Source organism: Lycium barbarum, chromosome 4 (genome assembly GCF_019175385.1).
Source record: "Lycium barbarum isolate Lr01 chromosome 4, ASM1917538v2, whole genome shotgun sequence".
Lineage (NCBI taxonomy): Eukaryota > Viridiplantae > Streptophyta > Magnoliopsida > Solanales > Solanaceae > Lycium > Lycium barbarum.
In genome coordinates, this window is record NC_083340.1 from 87,491,003 (window position 1) to 87,513,293 (window position 22,291).

Genomic DNA, 22,291 nt, shown 5'->3' on the forward strand with positions numbered 1-22,291 from the left:
AATAAAAATGATAAATTGTTTCCATCGAGATTACCTTAACTTCTTACATATTAGGAACGTCGTAACATTTTTCAATCGAAATGATTCGAATTAAAAACAAGTTCTATCGAGGAGCATTAGTTGATCCGGTACATCAATACTTATTCGTATGTATACCCATTTCTAGTTTTGTTTAACTTTTCTAACTCTTATTCTCTACTCATTTCTTGTTTATTCTGGAAACACATCTGCCCATTTTATTGAGCAGTTTTAATCATTCAATATAATATAAAAAATAAAAGAAGTTCATCGACTTTGAAAAGAAAGTGGGAGATTGCTTCGACATAGGGATGTACATAGGCCGAATTGATTTGATTTTTTCCTTTACCAAACCAAACCAAAGGTTTTGGGTTTCTATATTTATAAACCAAGCTAAACTAATAATAGACGAGTTTTCCAACCTCGGATTTTTTTTTGTGGTTCGATACGAGTCATCTTAGTTCGGGTATATATCATTAAATAATGTCTCTCCTTCATATGAGTTTTCAATACTTTCTTATTATTAAAAGAGGGGATTTCTACATGGTGTAGATAACATTAGGCCTTATTTATATCTAGTAGCTATACTTTAAATTAATTACATTTCATAACTAAAAGGTGTATATCAATTACTGTACATAACTAAAACATTTAAACACGGTTAAAATTAAAAACCAACCGCAACATAAGGCTTGTATTCATATTTTTCCCCTGATCAACCCATTTTCTCTCTCATTGTCTCTCAATCTCTTCCGATTTTTTCTCCATTATATCTATACACGATCCTCCACCGATTCCATTACCTAAATTCTTGCTGCGCATTTCTAGGTAAGTTATTTAGAAGTTTTTGTGTTTATTTTGTTAAATATATTCTTCCAATTTTTTGATTTTACGCCATTGTTAGGGTTTCTACTGCATTTTGTTTTGATTTTTTGGTGTAATGGAGGACAAAAGCACTCCATGCAGAGTTACTAGAGGCATACCCAATTATCTGCACCATTATGATGATGGTCCATCTTTTAATTTGTGTATCACTCAAAATGATTAAGAAATTGCAGGCTATGTTGCTAGAATGGATGCTGAGAGTAGTATTAAGAGGCGCCATGACCCGGTAAGTATGGAAACAATGGGAGTTGAAGGTTCAAAATCTACCAAACGAAAAGATGTCATTGATTCATCGATATCTGAAGCATCCCTACCAAGTATTGAAAAGCGGAGAAAAGTTATCGATGGTTCTTCAGTTAGTAAGGGAAAAAATGTTGTTGAAGGTGTTCCTTCAAAAGCAGGGGAGGTACTGTATTTATTTCATATTTATGAATACAATGTTTATTTGTTATTAGTTTTTAATTTTGATGCACTTTGTGATTGCACATTTTAGTGTTGAATACAATATATATATTGTGTATATATTCTATATTTAATCTGTATATCAGTCTACTTGTGAATACATTTTTGTAGAATTGAATACAATTTGTCATTTGTCTTGGCAAGTATTGAATACAATTTGTAGAATTGAATACATTGTAGAATTGAATACTATGTATACACAAAATGCAATGTATACATAACTACTGTTCAGTAGATACATTGTTTCTTTGGATACAATTTGATGCACTTTGTGATTGCACATTTTAATGTTGAATACAATATATATTGTGTATATATTCTATATTTAATCTGTATATCAGTCTACTGGTGAATACATTTTTGTAGAATTGAATACAATTTGTCATTTGTCTTGGTAAGTATTGAATACAATTTGTAGAATTGAATACATTGTAGAATTGAATACTATGTATACACAAAATGCAATGTATACATAACTACTGTCCAGTAGATACATTGTTTCTTTGGATACAATTAGAATGAATTTGTATTTTGTTGACTGTAGTATAGTTAAATAGATACATTATTTTTCTTTCTGGATACAATTAGAATAATTTTTTTGTTGTCTGTAGTGTATTTAAATTTGTCATTGCTGCATACTGAGTTTTTGACTGTTGTTGAACTGAATAATGCAGAGTAAGTTTTTTCTGAAAGATCCTCCTACTCATTCGGTGCACATGAGTTGTTACACAAATGTTGAAGTATTTAAAGATCTCAAGGACAAACTAACTGATAAGCAGTACAAAATATTTGGGGAAACTTGCTTTGGTGTATTCACCCGAATGCAACACTGTGATGTTCAAGCACAAATGTTGAGGTGTTGCATGGTGAGAGAACCTATTGGAAGTACTCCTGATGCTTTTTTGATTGATATAAATGGTAATGAATTGCGGTTTTCTATTAGGGAATTTGCAATAATAACTGGTTTGAAGTGTGTTGGTGATGAAGATGCTTTTAAAATTAACCGCAAGGGTAAAAACAGGATTTTGGAGACATATTTTGGTGGTTCTAAGAAAATACCCTCATAGGCAGATTTGATTGAATGCTTCACAGATAAAAATTGGGGCCTCAATGATGCTGATGCCGTTAAGATTGCTGTCCTCTATTTCATTCATACCTATATCTTATCCAATGAGAAGAATGCAGTAAAAATACCAAGGCTACACTTTGATTTGGTAGAGTCTGGAAAATACGTGGATTACCCATGGGGTAAGAAAACATTCAATGAGTTGATTAAAAGTATGACTCACAAGATGACTTCTGAGAAAAAGTTTTATAGGCTCCATGGAATGCCACTTGCTATGCAAGTTTGGCTTTATGAGTGTTGTTCATTTGTTGACGCCACTCTTGCAGTCAACACGGGCAACAACATTCCCAGAATGTTGAATTGGACGACCATTGAAAGTCAACCAAGCTTTATGGAACTGATGGACGGCATATTTAAAGAAGATAACACCCCGGTAAAATGTTGTACTCAACATTGTTATATAAGTTCCCTTCATGTATTTAAATTTTTACTGTTTCTTTATTTTATATTTTGATAAATGTATTATATTTTCTTATTATAATCATAAATATGGAACTACTGTTTTTGACTTTTATTTTTGATACAATGCAGTCAAAGACACAGTGTATCAACTTTATACTTCACTGTAGTCTATGTTGCATTTTTTTGATGTATTCATAAATCTGCAATACAATTCTTGGATACAATGTCATTTTGACTATAGTATATACTTGATACACTGTTTCTGATATTATTTTGATACAATGCAGTCAAAGACACAGTGTATCAACATTATATTTCATTGTAGTCTACGTTGCATTTCTTGTTGTATTCATAAATCTGCAGTACAATTCTTGTATACACTGACATTTTGACTGTAGTATATAATTCATACACTGTATACTTGACATTCTTGTATACTTGACAAATTTTTAAAAACTACTTATATTTTGTATTTTGATACAAGTTCTGACAGTATTAAAATGGTGATTAGGAAATGCGTATTTTTGCCAACATAGTCCCGACAGTCGATGAGCTTGTTTGTCTTCAATTGCCCCCACTTGTCAATGGTGTACCAGAAAGTACCACTGCCCCCGTCCTTGATGGTGATGATTTTGCTTCTACACCACCCCATAACGACACACATCAAAAGGGAGTTGTTCAATCAGAATCTCCACCGTCTAAGAAACGTAGGCAGATGTCTGTGGGGACTTCGTCATCAAAGAAAGCAGATCTACAACCTGAAACAATTCCAATTTCCAACATTGCTCCCCGTAGGAAGACACCTACTGTACAAACAGGAAAGTCGGCTTCTCCAATTGGGACTGAACAAGTGCATGTAAATACCCCATCTGTCCAGTTCCCGACATCTACCAAACAAGGCGAGTTGTGTCTCATGAGGCAAGAAATTGATGAATTTAAAAAGTCGGTGAGTGTAATTTATAGCTTTTAGTTGAAGGATGAGTTCAAGGAGTTAATTTGTCTCTCCTATATTTGATTTTCTTTAATATTTTTAGGTGAAAGATGAGTTCAATGATTTGCACAAATTGATCAATGACAACTTGACAACGATTCTTCAAGCTATTGAAGCAATTAAAGGGAATAAGGATTCTGAAAAGGTAAAATAAAAACAATTTGAATATTTTCAATTGAAATAATCTTTACATATATGATCTTTTTATCTTTAAGGGTGCTGCCAGAGAATCTACATTTCAGCAACATGATAATGGAATACACAATAAATCACCGATACAAAACGGGAGTTATACGACTCATTTTCCAACAGAGGTATCTGATGAGTTGCCTGTATCAGTCTATTGTTGTATCCAAAATACTTGACTGTATCTTTTTCTGTATCAAAAATACTTGACTATATCCAAAATACTTGACTGTATCCAAACATGTATGCATGTTTTCAATTATATTCAGACTTTCATTTTTATGATACAGTTAAGTGATTGTATTCATATTTTAACAGACTGTATTCATAAACATAACATTGTATTCATGTTTAAACTTATCTTTATACTTCTATTTTTATGATACATTTAAGTGATTGTATTCATATTTAACAGATTGTATTCATAAATATAACACCTTATATTTTACTGAAACAGTTTAAACAACCGTATTCATATCTCAGTCCAGTATACAAATACTTGAAAGTCTTATATACACATATGAGCAGGTTGTGTAATGCATGTTCATTACTAAATTTATTGATTTTTTCCTTTCTATTTTAGGGCCTAGTGGGAGATGTTGGTGTAAACGAGGTTAATTCTACTGGTGATACATTAAGGGATTCAACACAGGAAATTCAGGGACCAGGTGACATTTTGGGAGATTATGTCGAACCAGAGGTACTACATTTAATAGTTTATTCAACTCTTCGTTGAAATTTTGTTATATGATAAATACATTTCAGATTACGATTAAAGTTTGTCATCTCTTTGTTTATAGCCGTTTGGATCACAAATCCCTATCAAGACAGCTGATGTTATCATTGTTACTTCTGCTGCCATACCTATCAACGAAGGAAGCAACATGTTAGTTCATGATAATATTGTGCAAGGTGTATCTTCTTCTTCATTTTGTGCCGGTACAGATCATTCTAATCAAGTGACGCCGCACAATGTCGTTGTTGAGTTTGAGGGTATTCATGTTGGTAAGGAACAGGAACATGTGTCTCAGTATGAGCTGACGGATGAATTCCTTCCAACACAGAATACTATAACAAAAATTGTCATTACTTTGCGTAAAGAGAGGCGTCCTGGCCCTTTGCAAATGTCTCCTTACATGACAAATTTTGGGTCAGCTTCACGTAAGCATTATGACGTAATTTTTTTATTTTTTACATTGTATTCCTCTGCTTGTAGTTAATGTGATTAAAGATTGTATTCAACTTTGTTCGTATTCAAACAGGTAGTTCAGTTAAGTTGACAGAGATATTTGACAAAAAACACCCATTTGATAATAATTGCATCACGGGGCGACATGATGCCAAGCTGTTCGGTGAATTCTCAAAATGGGTAAAAGAGGGGATGCTTGTTAGGCATGATAGCAGGTAAGTTAGTTGATCTATCGTATGTACTTGTTGTATAGACATAGTTTCAATAATTTTTTGATATATATTTTGTGTGTATTTTATAGAAAGAACAAAGAAGACCACTAAAAAAAGGGTAAGGCAAAACTGCCAACATCCATGGACTGTGATATTAAGAAAATCAGCGACAAAAATTGGTTCTATCTTTTATCAATGGAGGGTCAGATGTGGAATGATGAGGTGTGATTTACCTTCTTTTTTCACATACATTATATTGCTTTGTGATTTAAATATTAAATGTTTTTGTTCGTTTTCATTGCAGCATCTTGATGTCATGTTTTACTACTTCCGGAAAAAAACCAAATATGATACAAATAGCACATACAAGTTTACCACTGTAGACTGTGTTTTCAATACCAAATTTGATGCTATTCACAAAGGCTATCTTGACCCGGATTGTGCCATAAGTGTTGGGAAACAAGAAGATGTTTTATGTGAATACGTTAAGGGCCACCGGTTGCATTGCACTGTCCCGTGGCATTTGGTTGACTATGTATTCATCCCAGTCAACATTAAAGAAAAAAATCATTGGCTGTTGGCAGTCCTTTCATTCCTTGACAGACGTTTATATATATATATGACTCGTACCAAGCGGTTGGTCATGATGCAACTGTTAGATCTCAAATAGACAAACTCGCCAATCTATTTCCCTTGTATTTACATTTAACAGACTTCTACCAGTCCAAGCAGGGAGTTGATTGGAATTATCACCCTGCGTACAAAGACAAAGCACCGGCTGACAAATTTGACGTCATGTTTGTTGAAAATTTGCCACAACAGAGGCCTGGAAGCATGTATGTCAATTTTTGGATTTTTAAAATTGACATATATGATGATAATACATCATTTAAATACAGTTTTTGTTTCTTTCTTTCGTGCAGGGATTGTGGAATGTATGTTGCTGCATATGCGGAGTATTTGAGTCAGGGAGAAGGTATTCCACATGGAGATACAGAATTACTTCATACGAGATATGGTGCTCTTTTATGGGATTACGCTAAAAGGAAGATGGAAGCAAATGCCGAAAGCGATAATGAGGCACCTCCGAAGCCAGTTAGACCAAAGATAGATTTTGATCAAGTTGAAAAAATCATAGTTAATTAGTTTGTAGTTGTGTGGTTCAAAATCAGATTATGATGTTTTTAGGGAAAATATTATCTTTATGTTTTTGTAAGGAGTTTTGCTGTCAAAATGGCAGTTGTTAGTATGAATTCACAATATACAGTTTATTCTTTTGATCAATACAATTAAGTGTTCTTACATTGTTGAGTTAATCATTATGGGATGCCATTATTTTACATTTGTCGATTTAATCATTGGCCATTTGCTGTATATAGAGATGTTAAAATAATATATTCAAAGATAATACAGAGCTGTATTTAGAATTGTTACGGATGGAATTAGTTTCTGACTTGTAAAACAGATATATCTGTTGAATACCTAATATACAGTTATAAAATTTAATGAATACAAAATAGGTTTTTTACATTGTTGAGTTATTCACTTATGGGATGCCATCATTTACAGTTTTGTCAACATTTGGCCATTGCTGTATCTAGATATTTGAATGTATACAGAATTAACTTTTTTCAACATGAATACACAACTGTATTCAGAAATATAACACTAATGTATACATAATTAAAACATAACTGTATATCAGCCAGCAATGCATACAGTTAATCTCTATCTGTGATTACTTGTCTCTGAATTCTGAATTTGATGAACTGAACATGATGCAATTGGTTTCTGATTTTGGAAACAGACACATACATAGAATACAAAGTATACCGGTCACGTATACATCCAATATAATACAGCGGAAATATTGCAAGTTATTCATAGAGAGTTCCTTTATTTTCAATCATCCAATATCAACAAAAAAGAACAGAATCATTCATTAAAAACCAGCTAATAAGAACAGAAAATGTCATGACGCTTTAAAGTCGACATGGTTCAATACAGAAACCAGAAAAACAGAACAAATTACTAAGCAAACAACAACTACTTTCTTTTAGGCTCATTCCTGCAAGAGCGCCTATTGTGTCCTGCATGTCCAGATCTACTGCACGAGTTTGTACGTGTATTTGAAAACCATTCAGATAAAGACTTATCACACTTCTTTTTTGGCCTTCCAGGCGGTCTCTTGTACCTCGGTGGCAACACTACTTCTTCTGAAATGTATACAGGCACATTCCACTCACTCTGATCCGGTAACGGATAAATTGGGACATCATAAGTCTTCATCACATTTTCTGGTTTGTACAAGTTTGAGCAGTAGCTGTCGACAGTGAGATTTTTCATCTTAAGAACAGCCCAAGCATGGGGGCAGGGAATCTCATCGACTTGGAACATTTTGCAACTACAAGTTTCCTTTTCAATACACACAATGAAACTCCTCCCTTCATCAATCACGGTGTGTAAGTATTCTGTTGATGGAATTACCTATGCAACAATATACAAACAGATTCACATCAAGTTTTTATTACAAACATAATACGTCATATCAATATATAATTTTTTTGTAAGAAATATACTTATGTATAAGAATCGTAAAGATGAAATATAAGCTATGAAAAAAATACGTATACAGATGCACGAAAACAAACCTTCATGCGAGTAGATTTATTCTCATTAATGGTCAGCAATTCTTGAAATTTTTTCCCAAGCGTCGTGAATGTATACGAACCATTTTGTCGGTTTGTGAAATTTCATCGTCCATACATCAACCTAACTTCCTCCAGAAAATCATATATTGGTAATTCTCTAGCAGATACGAGTGCTGCATTAATGGACTCAGCAATATTTGATGTTAATGTCCATGCTCGGTTAACTGGACAATAAAGCCTAGCCCACTTTGCCCTTCCCACTGAATCTAAGTACTCCTTCACCCGAATATCCTCTTTCTCAACTTTTCCCATTAGCATATCAAAGTCATTCTGTGTGTATGCTTTTGCCATTTTATAGTATACACCACTCAACACTTCATGACTCTTCCTATAGTTATTATATACATTTTTCCAAAGATGCCATATGCATGCTAAATGCGGAATAGTAGGATAAATTCTAGCAACAACCTTGATGATGCTTTCATGTCTATCAGATACAATACACATGTTATCCCTTACCCCATATGCTTCCTTGAACCGTTGAAAGAACCATGCCCAAGACTTATCGTTCTCAGAATCGATCACGCCATATGCCAGAGGAAGTATATTACCTAAAAATTCAATTGAGAAAAGCAAAAGGTTACTGATGTTTACTCCACTGTATTCATTGTATGCAAAAAACAGTACATTTGTATACGAATTACCTGCACCATCCAAAGTGCTCGCTGAAACAAAGGTGCCATTGTATTCTTGTTTTAGGTGGCTCCCGTCTACAACCACTATTGGTCGACAATAGTCGAACCCTTTTATAAAGGCATACAATGCTACAAACAGATATAAGAACTCATTTTCAGGCGATTTTTGCATTCTTATATGAGAACCTGGATACGTTTTATCCAAGATGTATACATATCCAGGTAACTTCTTGTAAGAATCTGCTGGCTGTCCCCTCAACTCGATCATAGCCTTTTCTTTAGCACGATAAGCCTTCATGTAATTCACATCCACACCAATTTCATTTTTCTCATCATCTACTATATCCTTTGGCGTATACTTCCTCTTGTGATTTGTTAACTTTGGTTTAATAATGCCTGCTATAAAACCACTACTTGCTTGAATACAAGAACACACCTTATCATTCAATGGACATGTATGTTTGTCCACAAACTCTCTAACTTTGAACATTGCAGATTTGTTAATGCTTGAAGCTTTCATTTTCCACTCACATTGTTCTGATATACATACAATGGTGTAGCTGCAAATCCGCAATTGTATACTTATACATTCAGTTACCGACACATATCAAATCATTAGGCCAAAAATTGAATACAATTTCATATACCAATTTAAACTAGATAGTCAGATATATGTAAGAAATATCAACTAGTTAAATACACATCACTTAATGAAAAAATATACAATTTTATTGTTATATACAAATACATAATAAACAGTTTAACAAGCATACCTTATAGAATTTGATCTCTCTGTACGGAACTGAAACCTATTGTCAATTGCATATTTTTTCATCACAGCCTTCAAAGTATCCTTGTCATTGTATACCTGATTTACCATGATCTCCTTGTGATTATGATTTGAAATGATCAAATCATTAGACACAACTATTTGCTGACCAGAAGTTGACGTTGTCACTTCTGTCACATCATCTGTATTCATAACTTGTAATTGACGATTGTATTCTAATTGCGTTAAATCACCTTCAACTACACTTTCACTAGACACATTGTATTCAATCAACTTATCAGTTGTGGTAATACACAAAGGATAACTCCCAAACTGCCTACTATCTTTCTTCAGTTCAACATACACCCTGACACTCATGTCATTGTGTATTTCAAGCGGCATAGAATCACCTTCGATCATGTATTTGCTATTAATTGTTTTGTTACTTGTATCTATTCCTACCTGTTTCGCTAATACATCAACTACATTCTCATACGATGCATAATCTTTGAAAACTATTGCATCGATTGTGTAATTCACAAAACGATTCTCATCGTTCCAAATCCCAGAATGTCGAATTACTGCCGGTATGGTAAACTTTTTTTTTTTTTTGAATTCAGTAGTGCTAATGATTATCAACAACTTCAATGTAAAACTACTCGTATCATGAGCATCAACTGAACTATTATTTACCTTCGAAATTCCGAATAAGTCCAGCAATTTTTGTATAGAACAACTCTAAAAAACCTGTAGAAACTCATATGAACAACAGCAGATTCTATTGCGACAATCTAAATTAAAATCGCAATTGATTTTTGAGATTGTATTCTGAACGCATTCTATATGTTTGAGTTGAATTTACTGTTAGGAGGTTAAGCTTTGTTTTTTCCGTTTTTGAATATTATTTTTTGAATTTGAATTGGAGTAATTGTAATCGAAAAGAATCGTGTGATATTTTGGAAGCCAGGTCATTGAGAGTGATTCTAGGAAGATTTTACTTAGTTTGCCTTGTTTAGGAGATTTCATCCCACGATTTTAGCAAAATTTAATGACTGTATTCATGAATACAGTGACACTTAATAACGAATACAACATGAAAGAAGCGCTTACTTTAGCTATATGTTTGCCACGAAAAGTAAATAGCTAAACTGTAGCTATGCGGAAAAAAAAAACCCCCCAAATAATAGTCATTTATGAAATTTTCCCTTAAAAGAGTCCAGGGAGATAGCACAATTGCACAAGCATAGCCCCTTAACAACTAGCTTCCTTTTTCTGATTGTCAATCCAGTATGTGCCAAGCACTTGCTCATCTGGAAACATTTTTGAGCAAATTTTTCACTTTATGGCATCATAATCTATATCTATAACTATATTAAAAGCACGAAGGGTCTTAGAAATGTTGTTTGAATTTTTTGCCCTTCATTAAAAGACTATACAATAGACAAAACAGTCATTTAGTATTTTCCTCAAAATATTATTTAATTTTAATCCTAATATTTAGTAATTCGGAATCAGCTAAAGGTATCAAATCCTTTCCAATTATAATTACAGTAATTAATGTCGTGTAATTTTGTTTTTGTGGAGTCCAAGTCGAAAACAACCATTAATTTATATCAACTACAATATTAATTATTAAATTTTGATTATGTTCCTTTTGGACTAGGTAAAGAATCCTAAATTATAGGACTTCAAAATCAAATAATTTTTTACCTATTCCAGTACGCATAAAATAGACGGCTGCTATATTTACAAATTTGTGATGGATTCTAACTACTTAAAGAGTCCTATTCAAGTAGGAGAATGCTTTGAAGCTTTTACCTCTAATTAATTTGTATAAATTATCCCATGAGTCATCTCCTATCTTCACTCAACGACAGTCAAAAACTAGGGAGCTAGAAATTGGGATAGTAGAAATTAATTACTTATTCAATCTTGATTGACTGCAAGACGAAAGAGTACTAAAACATGTACAGTATTAGAGAAAAAAAATTTGGAATTAGTTGTGCAAGAGAACAAGTATCTTGCAAAAGAAGTTTACGCCTTTCACCAGCTTGATTTGGCCAAAGCACTTTTTTATGATGCTCAGGTAAATTGTTGATTAAAGTTATATTATTTAACTTCTTGTGATTACATAATGAAAGTACTATGTCAAATTTGTGTTTAAGTTGTTTTTTCATTATATATTATGCATTAGGCGAAGGAGTAAGATTCTCGATGTTTATCACTAAATTTTAGGATGATCACAATATAATTTATGTTTTTCATTCGTATTGACTTTTCGATTTTTATGCTATCATTATTTTTATTGTATTTCTTATCTAAATTGATATATTGATGCTTGTTGGTTGGGTAAATTCTACTTTTTCATGAAGTTGCGTAAGAGTTGAAAGCCCAACTTGATTTGGCCTAAGCACTTTTTTATGATGCCAAGGTAAATTGTTGCTTAAAGTTATACTATTTAACTTCTTCTGATTAAATAATGAAGTACTATGTCAAATTTGTGTTTAAGTTGTTTTTTCAGTATATATTATGCATTAGGCGAAGGAGGGAGATTCTCGTTAGTTATGACTAAATTTTAGGATGACCAATATAATTTATGTTTTTTCATTCGTATTGTCTTTCCAATTTTTATGCTATCATTATTTTGTTGTATTTGTTATCTAAATTAATATATTGATGCTTTTTGATTGGATAAATTCTACTTTTTCATGAAGTTGCATAAGAGTTGAAAGCCCTAATGTGAAGCCGCTGCAAATTTTGCAGAATTCAAGTTTTTCTGATATTTAGAACCAAAGCCAATTAGTTAATGAGATGATGATGAAACTAAAAGAAATGGAAGATGCAGTGGTGGCTCGGTGAAGCAGACACTTGAATGAGCTCGCGAGAAAAGTGGAGGCACATGTTATATCATATATAGATCTACAGATGATACAGTATCTATTATGATGTCAAGGTAAATTGGTACTTAACGTTATTTAACTTTTTGTGGTTAAATAATGAAAGTACTATGTCAAATTTGTGTTTAAGTTGTTATTTCATTATATTGTGCATTAGATGAAGCAGGAAGATTCTCGCGGGTTATGACTAAATTTTAGTTTGATCACAATATAATTTATATTTTACATTCCTATTGTCTTCCGGATTATTATACTATCATTATTTTTGTTTTATTTGTGTATACATATGTTCGTGTATATATATCTCATTAAAGTTAAAACAATTCTTGAAATAATGATGTTAAATTAAGAAAAGAAAATAATGATACTTCAAATCTAAAGAAAATAATGATACTTCAAATCTGAAATGCCAATTGACACCCAACGTATAGAAAAATATTTCTACTATAATAAAAGAGTGGGTGGGAATCAGGATCGTTGTCGTCCGTATGACATTTACATAAATAAGTTCAAAAGCATGGGTAAGGTATTATTCCTTTTAAAAGTATGATCCCACTTGATTTCTTTACTTCACACGCTTAAGTACTATTCCTTTTAAAAGTGTAGGCCCACTTGATTTCTTTACTACCATTTGACAAATGCTTTTTGGCCATGTGGGCTCCACTCTACTTTGCAATTACAATTGACAATTTTGGCTATTTTCTAATGCTGAGAACTGAAATATACGAATTACAGTTCAAATAAATTACTACTTTGTTTTGTTTTATATCATTTTGGTGCTTCCTCTTTTAACTGTTAATTTACTTTATGCAAGGGCTACACAGTGTTCCTTTTTCATTTGACAAAATTTAGTTCTACATTAATAATATCTGTTTAGTAAATCCTTTTTATTTATTTCAAATTCATACTTATAAATAATTAAATTTAGAAACCTGTTACTTATTGGAGATTAAAATTCATTTTGAGGGCATTTATTTAAGCCATAAGAAGTCATGCGTGGGGTCCTCAATGATGTATTGATATTTTGCGTGGACCGGATCATTACTGCTCCATTTATATAAGCATAAAATAATAAATATTTCTGGTAAGATTTTTTATTTATTTCTTTTGAAGAAAAAATTTCAAATATAAGGTATGATTAAATTTTACTTCCACATTTGGTTATTGTACAAAATTAACAAAATGTTTTAAAAAAGGTGTTAATTAATATTTAAAATATTTTTATATCTTTTAATAAAAGAAAAGTAAATTATGTTTAAAGTGTATGAAATTATTACTAATAGCCTGGTATATCTTATCAAGTAAGTTGTATTCATTTCTTATTAATAAGTTTCTAAAGATACATGTTTCAGAAATATTTATTCTCTATTTTAATCAAATGAGTGAATAAAGATATTCAAAGAAATATTTATCTTCTTTATTGAATTTCATAAAATAAATACATAATAGCTTCTTATTTATAATTGTAATTTATTTTTAAAAATTACATTTTAATATGTACAAATATACCTCATAGGGTGAAGGTGTGTAATTTTCGTAGCATTGGAGGTATAAGTGTTTGATTTTAAAATATAAGGGGTGTATTCGAAACTGAGTCATAACATAGAGAAAACTAAAAGAAAAAAGGTGGATTTAGATTGAACCCGTAAAACACTAAGATGTGTGTACATATATTCTTTAAAAAGGATTAAGATACAGTAGTTGTTTTATACTTTTTTTGTAAAAAAAAATTCTTCGTATTGCATCCGGAGAGAGAGCAATTAGGAAAAAGGAATTATATACAATTAATGGGATTTGAACCCTTCATTTCAATCGTGAAAGGCAAGGAGCTCGCCTAAGCTAGCGCTCAAGCCCTTAGTCTGTACGTAAAAATATAGGATTATAACAAATGCTATTTGAATTGTAATTGTGCTTATGTAATAAAACTTTCATAATTTTGTTATCAGACCGACTCATTTTTCGTGTTGATCCCGTGCTTGCACGGGCTTCACATCATCTAGTTTGAAAAGATACTTGACTTTTCATGCCATAAGAATCATTGAAATAGTTGTATTAAAGATTTGAGAACTCACCCTTCTATAAATTGCTCGACTCAAAAATTTAAAACAAATAACAGAAGAACAATCTAAGTAACAAAAATGAGAAAGAGAATTTGATATTTGCCTTTTTTACCATATAAAATAAATTTTACATTGGATAGAGTTGTAATTTATAATATTTCTCATACGTAAATTATATGTTTAATTATTTTCCTAATATTTAAAATTCCAAAACCAACTAAATTTAATATGGTTTCCGATAAAAAGGGGGAAAAAGAAGGAATAAGTGGAAAGCTCATAGCAAAATTGCCGTATGATAAAAAAGCAAAAAGAAGAAGAGTGTAAGTGGAAAACTCATTCTTTAATTAATATCCCTAATGAAGAGTGATTGTCGTAGGTTAAAAAGGAAAAAAATAATTAACAGGAGAATAAGTAGGACACTTAGACCTCATTTGTTTGCACTTAATGAAGATCTGAATCTGAATGATTCATATCTCAATCCATTAAATACATTTATTTTTATTAAGATTAGTCACTTAATACATCTTAAGAGGTCTGATTCGGTCAGATCCTCAACGGAGTCTAAAAATCATTTAGACCCTTTGCTTCTTTTATTTTTTTTAATGTTAAATTCGACCGAGCATTAAACTTTGTCTTCTTTTCCAATTTTCTTCAAGTAGAAACACAAATCATTAAGGATCCTAAACTTGCCTCTTCATCTCATCTCTCTTCTGTATTGTCGGGCCAGTAGAAATAATACACATTCAACCTCTGAAACAAAGAAAGCAAGAAACAATCTGCATAGAATTCATTGCCAGAAAAGTTATAATTAAATCTGCTTAATGGACCCTTCTTCCCAAATCTGCATAGAGTCTGCATTATTGACCCTTCTTCCCAATCATCACTCCTCCAATGGCCAAAGAAATTACAATTAAAATTCATTGCCAGAAAATTTAAATCAATAGCATATAACCAACTACCAATACATGATAAACAACCACGAACAAGATCTAGAAAGTCCACCCACAACCACCTAGAGAGTGGTGATCTTTTATTGAGTTATGACGGCAAAGATGGTGGGTCTGTTAATTAAAGTAGCCAAGTAGGTGGTTGTATGAATTCTGTGAATTGAGAAAATAAACAAAATTATTGTATCAATTTCTTCTTTTTCGTCTTTGAAATTTAAGATTAGAGAATGATTTTAGTGGAATCTGAAGGTTCAAATTTGCTGGTGAATTACTCGAGGGTTACAGCAGTGGAAATGTTTCGACATCATTGGTGTTGAAAATAGTTCAAAGCTCTTTTTTTTTAATTATGTTCATTAAATATTTCGTCCCAATTTATGTGTTAACTTTCGGATTTCAAGAGTCGAGTTAGATTTTAGTGCAGTTTTTTTTTATATATTTTTAAATATTGTGAACTGCTAATTATTGTGGCGTATATTATTTCTTATTTAGTTTTGAAATATGTTAAAAAAAATTGAAAAAAATAATTGGAGATTCTATGACCGAATTTGCTATCAAAATTAAGAAATTTGACTTTCGAAATGTGAGTTGTACCACATAAATTGGGACAGAGGGAATAATAATTTGGAAATAAAATGAAATTAGGTTCATTCAGATGTTAAAACAAACAGTCTTAATTATTTAACATTCAGACGTAGAGATAACTTCTTAATCATTCAGATGTGCATTCAGATTCAGACATCTTAATCTTAATGAAAACAAATGCAGCCTTATACTTTAATATCCCTATTAAAGAGCCTAAAAATTGTTGGCTCTTATATATCCCAATTTTCTATTCTCCATGGACAATAGGGCTTATAGCCTGTTTGGCAAAGCTTCTAAAATCAGCTTATTTTAAAAAGTACTTTTTCAAAAGTGTTTTTTAAACAACTACTTTTGGCGAAAAACAGTATGTTTTTGGCCAATTAATTAAAAAAAAAAATTTTGAGCAGCAATTAGTTTTTTACCAAGCTTTTAAAAAGTGATTTTAAGAGTATTTTTCTCAACAGTGTTTTTAAGAGTATTTTTCTCAAAAGTGTTTTTGGCCAGAAGCTATCCCGGACTCTTCTTGATAATCAAATACTTGAGGAAGATCTACAAAATTCTTTCATGGAGATCAAACAAATCCTAAGGAGGTTCACATCATCCTATGTTCGAGAAAGACACCACTAACGGCCCTCGAGTTACGAAGAAATATTAGGAGAGAGGAATCAAGGGAATAAATAGATTTGTACCCCTAATATTCATTAATAAAATCCTGTTTCAACATATTTGTTTGTGATTTGCAGTTTGTTTCTATCATTTAGAATTTGTTGCAAAAAAATCGGCACACCTAGTGGGACCAAGTCTGTCCTTCATCTCTTCTCTCACAAATTAATCCGCAGCGAAAGATGGAAGCTCCAGTTTATGAGTACTTCAATTCTCGTCTTTGAGTTTCGATAAGTCTACACTCTGTTGACACCCAATTTTGTCCCGCCTTTCCTCCGAAATACCTATTTACGCTTCTAATATTTTGGCAAATCTAAAAAATGTATTTATATTTTTACTATAATTATTAGTTTTTATTAATACCGGCATTGCATTATGCTGTCATTATCTTTTATTACCATTTCTACTACCATTATTATTATTATTATTATTATTATTATTATTATTATTATTATTATTATTATTATTATAATAATTCACAATTTTTTATCATTTTACCAGCTTATGCACACGCATCGCATTTATCTTCGCGTAATTTAATAATAGCATTTATTTACTGTTGAATCTCAAATATATTATCGCCCGGCTATTACGACGTCATTTTATTTTCATCTAAATATTAATAAATACATACTTTTATATCAGGGGATAGTTTAGCACACTCAGTACATGATTAATTTAAAATGGGTTTCTTATGTAAATTTAGAAGCCAAACTATTTCTTCCACCCAACCCACATTTTCAATCAATTCAGCCCAAATAATTACCCAAACGGACCAGCCCATACCCGTTTAATTTTGACCCGGACCCGACCCATCCATTTCAAAATAAGGGAAACCCTTTTAGGGTTTCCCTTTCATTTTCGTCTCCTTCACGCCGCCTCCCCCCACTCCCTTCTCTCTCCTTTCTCCTCTTTCCCGCTCCCTTTCTCCCTCTCTACCCTACCCCTTCGTCTCTCTTCTCCCTCCATCATGTCTCTCCACCTTCCCCTGTCCCCCACCACTGCCGTCTCCACTCACCACTGTCCCCCACTTCCCTTTGTCCCCCGCTCCCTTCTCTCTCTTTCTCCTTCATCATCTTCATCCCCCACCACCGCCGCCTACACCCCGCTCACACTTCCCTCTGTTCCCCACTTTCCCCTGCTTCACGCTCCTCTCTCTCTTCTTCACAAGCAAACCCTAGATTTCCCCTATAAATAATGATTTCTATGTTCGTTGAAGGGGAGGATTTTTGGAACACTGATTACAAGTTGTTTTAGCCGCAGAAACCCCTTAGAGATTAAAGTTGAAAAACCCCAAAAGTTTTCCAAAATACCAAATTTGCAGTACGTTGTGACAGTTCAAAATATCGAATCAAAAATACTCAAACAATTTTTTTCGTCTGTTCTGTGGTTGTTGTGAATCCGAGCATACGCAAGTTCAAATTTCAAAGTGTTTCGAGTGTAGATCGAAGATTCGTACCCACTTCGCTGCACCCGAAGAAGGTAAATCTCCTCCTTTTAAGTTATTTTAGCAATCGTTTGAATGCTTTAAACTATTTTTGTTGATTTGTTCGCTTAGTTGTATTTTAGTTTCGTTTGGAGTTATTCTGGTTGAATTAAGCATAATCAGTCCTGTTTAGTTTAATTCTGTGAGTATGTTAGCTTTATAGGTAAGTTTAGATTCACCCGGTGCTTCAAGTTTACATTGTTGGTGGGTATGTCATTGGACTAATCAGGTGTTGGTCCAGATTAGATGACCTGTTAATCGTGTTTGTGTGCATTAATTTTTCTCCATCTCACTTGATTAAGTTCATTTAACCATGTTCGTTTTAGCATTGAGTTCGTAATTTATTAGATAAGCTTAGCTAGTTGTTGGTTGCTTAGTTGTGTATATGCCTCATCTTAGTCACACCTAATGCAAATTGTGCATGTTCATCTCAAGTTAGCTACTGTTCATTTTGTCTATGTTAAGTCTTATATTATTTGGTAAATTTTCGTACAGATTTGGTTTCCTGTGATTAGTTGAATTTAGATTAATCCCTGAAGATGATATGCTATCTGCCTATGTCAGCTTCAAGGATCATATTTGCATACTTGAATGGCTTAATCTTGCATGTTTAAGGCTTACAATTTGCATAATTGTGTCCACATCATTAGTCGTGTATGAGTCATTAAGTTACACAACTCATGAACTGATTAATATCACTAGCAAGAGTTTATGTGCTTTTTCCCACTATCATAAAAGGATGTCAGATGTTTACCAAGAATCTATGAGTTAGTGTATGTTTAAGCATAAGGTTCAACTGGCTTAAAGATTTGTTGTTTCTTCTTCTTTCTTGACAAATGTGTTATCGTGTTTGCTTAAGATGAGTTTTGAAAGTAATGACTTATTAAACTGGTGATAACATGCCCAAGTACACTTGAAAGATTTGCTTAAAATAAGGATTGACTTACCAAGGTCAAGTTGAAGCCTAGATTCAGAAGCAAATCATTTTAGAATTAAAGTTGACAGTCAAACAAACCTATGTGATGTTGTATATAGTTTAACAAGTTTGCTTTGATAAGGAATAAGTATCCAGATTTCTTACTTTAAGAATTGATTCTCATTCTGTTTGGTTTATATGACCCTGGAAAGTTTTCTGGTTGTGATGTGGACTGTGCCAACAGAATCAAGATTTTAAATATAATCAAGATTTGAGATGGTTTGTTGATTAGATGCTGTCTAGGCTTTAATGAATGCTGGAATGACTATTCTCTGTTATGAATAAGCCTGTCTTTATTCATTAATATCCCTTAAGAGTATTATATGGATCAGTTTCCACTAATTACTGTTGTGTTATTGTATCTCTACTATTTTTTGGTGTAACAGAGGTTTTATGCATCTCTTTGTAAGCACATGACCATATAGTGAAAGTGTTGTAAAACTTTCCAAGTTGTGTGTCATTTCACTTGAGAATCTGGACAAAATTCAATGAATGTCTTGCCTTAGAAAGGACTAATAAATTCTCTGATAACTTATTTCACTTGATGTTAACTGTTAGAATGTCAATGAAGATTAACATAAATCACGCTAAAGGTCAAAAAATGAATCTAAATAAAATCTAAATAAGACCAACAAATATCTGAAAATCATGGGATCTTTTCTATTTGATTGAGATGTTATGCATATAGGGATATATCAAGTATACTGTCCTCACATGTTTTGATATGTTACAGGTTTACATATCAAATATGCATTTGGTATATCATCCATCATTAAGTATGCATGATCTGTTAAAAGGATAAGAATATCGTTTATGTCACTGCTTCTTTCCCCTGTATCGATACCTTGCCTGCAATCTTGAGCCCCTCCCCTGAGTTTTGAATCTGTTTCTTTGCCCTTATATGGATCTCTCTACGTCATTTGATTATTGCACCTTTTGCCTAATCCATTGGACCAAGCTTTGTTTATTTTTATTTTTTTATTTTTTTTGGTACCGTGACCATTACTCCTGGACTCTCTGTTTGGCCGAGTTTTGTACATGCCTACAATTGACTATATGTTGATTTGCATGCTCATGACGATTGGCTATGCCTATTTAAAGTTCCGAAACTACCTAACTACACTGCATATTTTCTGTGGGATCCAAACCATTTATCACCTGCTTATCTGCTTGACTATTATGTTCGCTTGGAACCATATTCACGCTAGTAAGGATTCCCGGTGCTACTGTTCTGTTTGCCTGTCCTTTGTTAATTATTGGTTGCTATAATGCAACGTTGACATCATACCCATGAACTTACTGGATACTTCGATGGCTGTTTTCTTACCTGAGTATTATGAACCTGTATAAATGCTCTGTGATAACATCATGTTAAACAAATCATTGAAATAGATAATCCCCGAGGACTGCCCTGTTGATGTATGATCTATTATGGTGATTTTACTTTCTTTTGGGTCGATCTGTTATGCATATTTCAGTTTAATCAGTCAATCTTGTCGAAATGCTTGAATAATGATTAAAGAATAATGTTGAACTTGCTATATACGTTGGTTTGATTTGTGGTATATGGTAAGGTGTTTTTGTTAAAATGACTCATGATTAGGAATTGTTTTGTCTGATGAAGGCTGCTTAACGAATTAGAAGTCTAGGAGTTTGTGTATGGGAGCTGCTTGTGTATGAATAAATGTTTGAGTTAGAGTATCTCTATCTCTAAAGACTCCTAATTTTCTTTAAGTGATCTGTTTGTCTAGTGTATACCGATATTTATGTGGGATCTGTGGTGGTTTGGTGAATAAATAATATGGCCAGTATACCTCTTTACATTTAATAGGCGTTTGTATATTGCAAGTATACTCCACTGATCCGTTTTATTTACATTGTGTGTGTTTGACCTTATTCATCGATTATATACTAATCCTTTCTTCCGTTTTTATGCATGACTATCGCGTACGAGTTCGAGAGACTCGTCTTCTTCCGCATTCGGAGTTGGGCTAAAAGCCCAATGTGACCTCTCCTGTCCAGTTCTGTCCGCAACAAAATATAGAAAACAAAGTTTCTGGGCCAAAGCCCAATAGACAACAGCAGCAGATCAGCAGTCCTAAAATGGGCTGAGCCTGTTTAATATCACTTGCTCCTTTATTTCATTTTATGCATTTGATTTGTATTTGTGCAACTAATACTTTACTTTGTTATTTCCTTAACTTAGATGAACCTTAGCAAATTAGTGGGGTTAGTTTAAGTAATGGGTAGTTAATCCAAAGAAACTAACAATTAATTCCATAAGTTTTATTCTCTTCTTTCCATGTTAAAACTATTTATAATGTATAATATTTATATTTTATTCGGAATGATTGATTTGCAAAATGGCATGACTATATATTTTAAGTAAAAGGAATCATATATCATTCTTACTATTATATACATTTCAAAATGTCACTAATATGCAATATTTTATAAACATTATTTTCAAGAATCATCCGATTATACATATTTTCGCTGAGTATAGTTAAATAATAAAAGGGAGAAAGAAACTCGCGTCCTTTTGCATCATATTTATAAAATGAAGTTAGATTTTGGTTGCATTGCCATATTCACATAACAAAATTTTATTCAAAGCTCAAATTTACTAAAAGTTATTACTTATATGCAAACCATTATACTTTTCGCAAGTCTCATTTTAAAACACATTATTATATTTTCGTTTAAGGCTTTGACGACACTATACAAACCTTATTTTAGATTGCATTTAAAATCTTCTTTTATGTAAATTATTATATTCTCTCTAAATCTTATTTTAAGCAACATTCTTATATTTTTTCTTAAAAACCTTAGCAACATTTCTTACCCCTTTCTTAAAATTTGAAGCATCTTATTTAACATTAATTGATTAACCTAAGTTTGGCCGGTAAACCGCAGTTGGCGGATTCTAAAGGATGCCTAACCCCTTCCCTTTAGGATAATAAGAACCCTTACCTAGAATCATCACTGATTAAGCAGACCATTAACAGAGGTTTAGTTAGCTTTACCTTAGTTAATAATTAGGTGCCCTAATTCACCTTAAAATTAATTAGGTGACGACTCCTTAAAATAAACA

The 22,291-nt window shown here is 32.4% G+C and overlaps 2 protein-coding genes across 2 annotated transcripts; one reads left to right on the forward strand and one right to left on the reverse strand.

The window, feature by feature from the left end:
- Window positions 1-1,090: 1,090 nt before the first annotated feature.
- LOC132637585 (uncharacterized) lies at window positions 1,091-6,617 on the forward strand. The gene is made up of 14 exons (XM_060354652.1): window positions 1,091-1,309; window positions 2,040-2,376; window positions 2,458-2,864; window positions 3,405-3,839; window positions 3,928-4,029; window positions 4,100-4,216; window positions 4,486-4,557; window positions 4,654-4,770; window positions 4,871-5,231; window positions 5,333-5,474; window positions 5,639-5,693; window positions 5,776-6,076; window positions 6,184-6,307; window positions 6,395-6,617. The coding sequence occupies exons 1-14, from the start codon at window positions 1,091-1,093 to the stop codon at window positions 6,615-6,617; spliced, it is 3,012 nt and encodes a 1,003-aa protein (XP_060210635.1).
- Window positions 6,618-7,517: 900 nt separating this feature from the next.
- LOC132637586 (uncharacterized) lies at window positions 7,518-10,006 on the reverse strand. Its single transcript, XM_060354653.1, has 4 exons — window positions 9,591-10,006; window positions 8,827-9,377; window positions 8,249-8,733; window positions 7,518-7,958 (listed from the first exon to the last, which is right to left on the reverse strand). Exons 1-4 carry the CDS (start codon window positions 10,004-10,006, stop codon window positions 7,518-7,520), a joined length of 1,893 nt encoding a protein of 630 aa, XP_060210636.1.
- Between the last annotated feature and the right edge of the window lie 12,285 nt (window positions 10,007-22,291).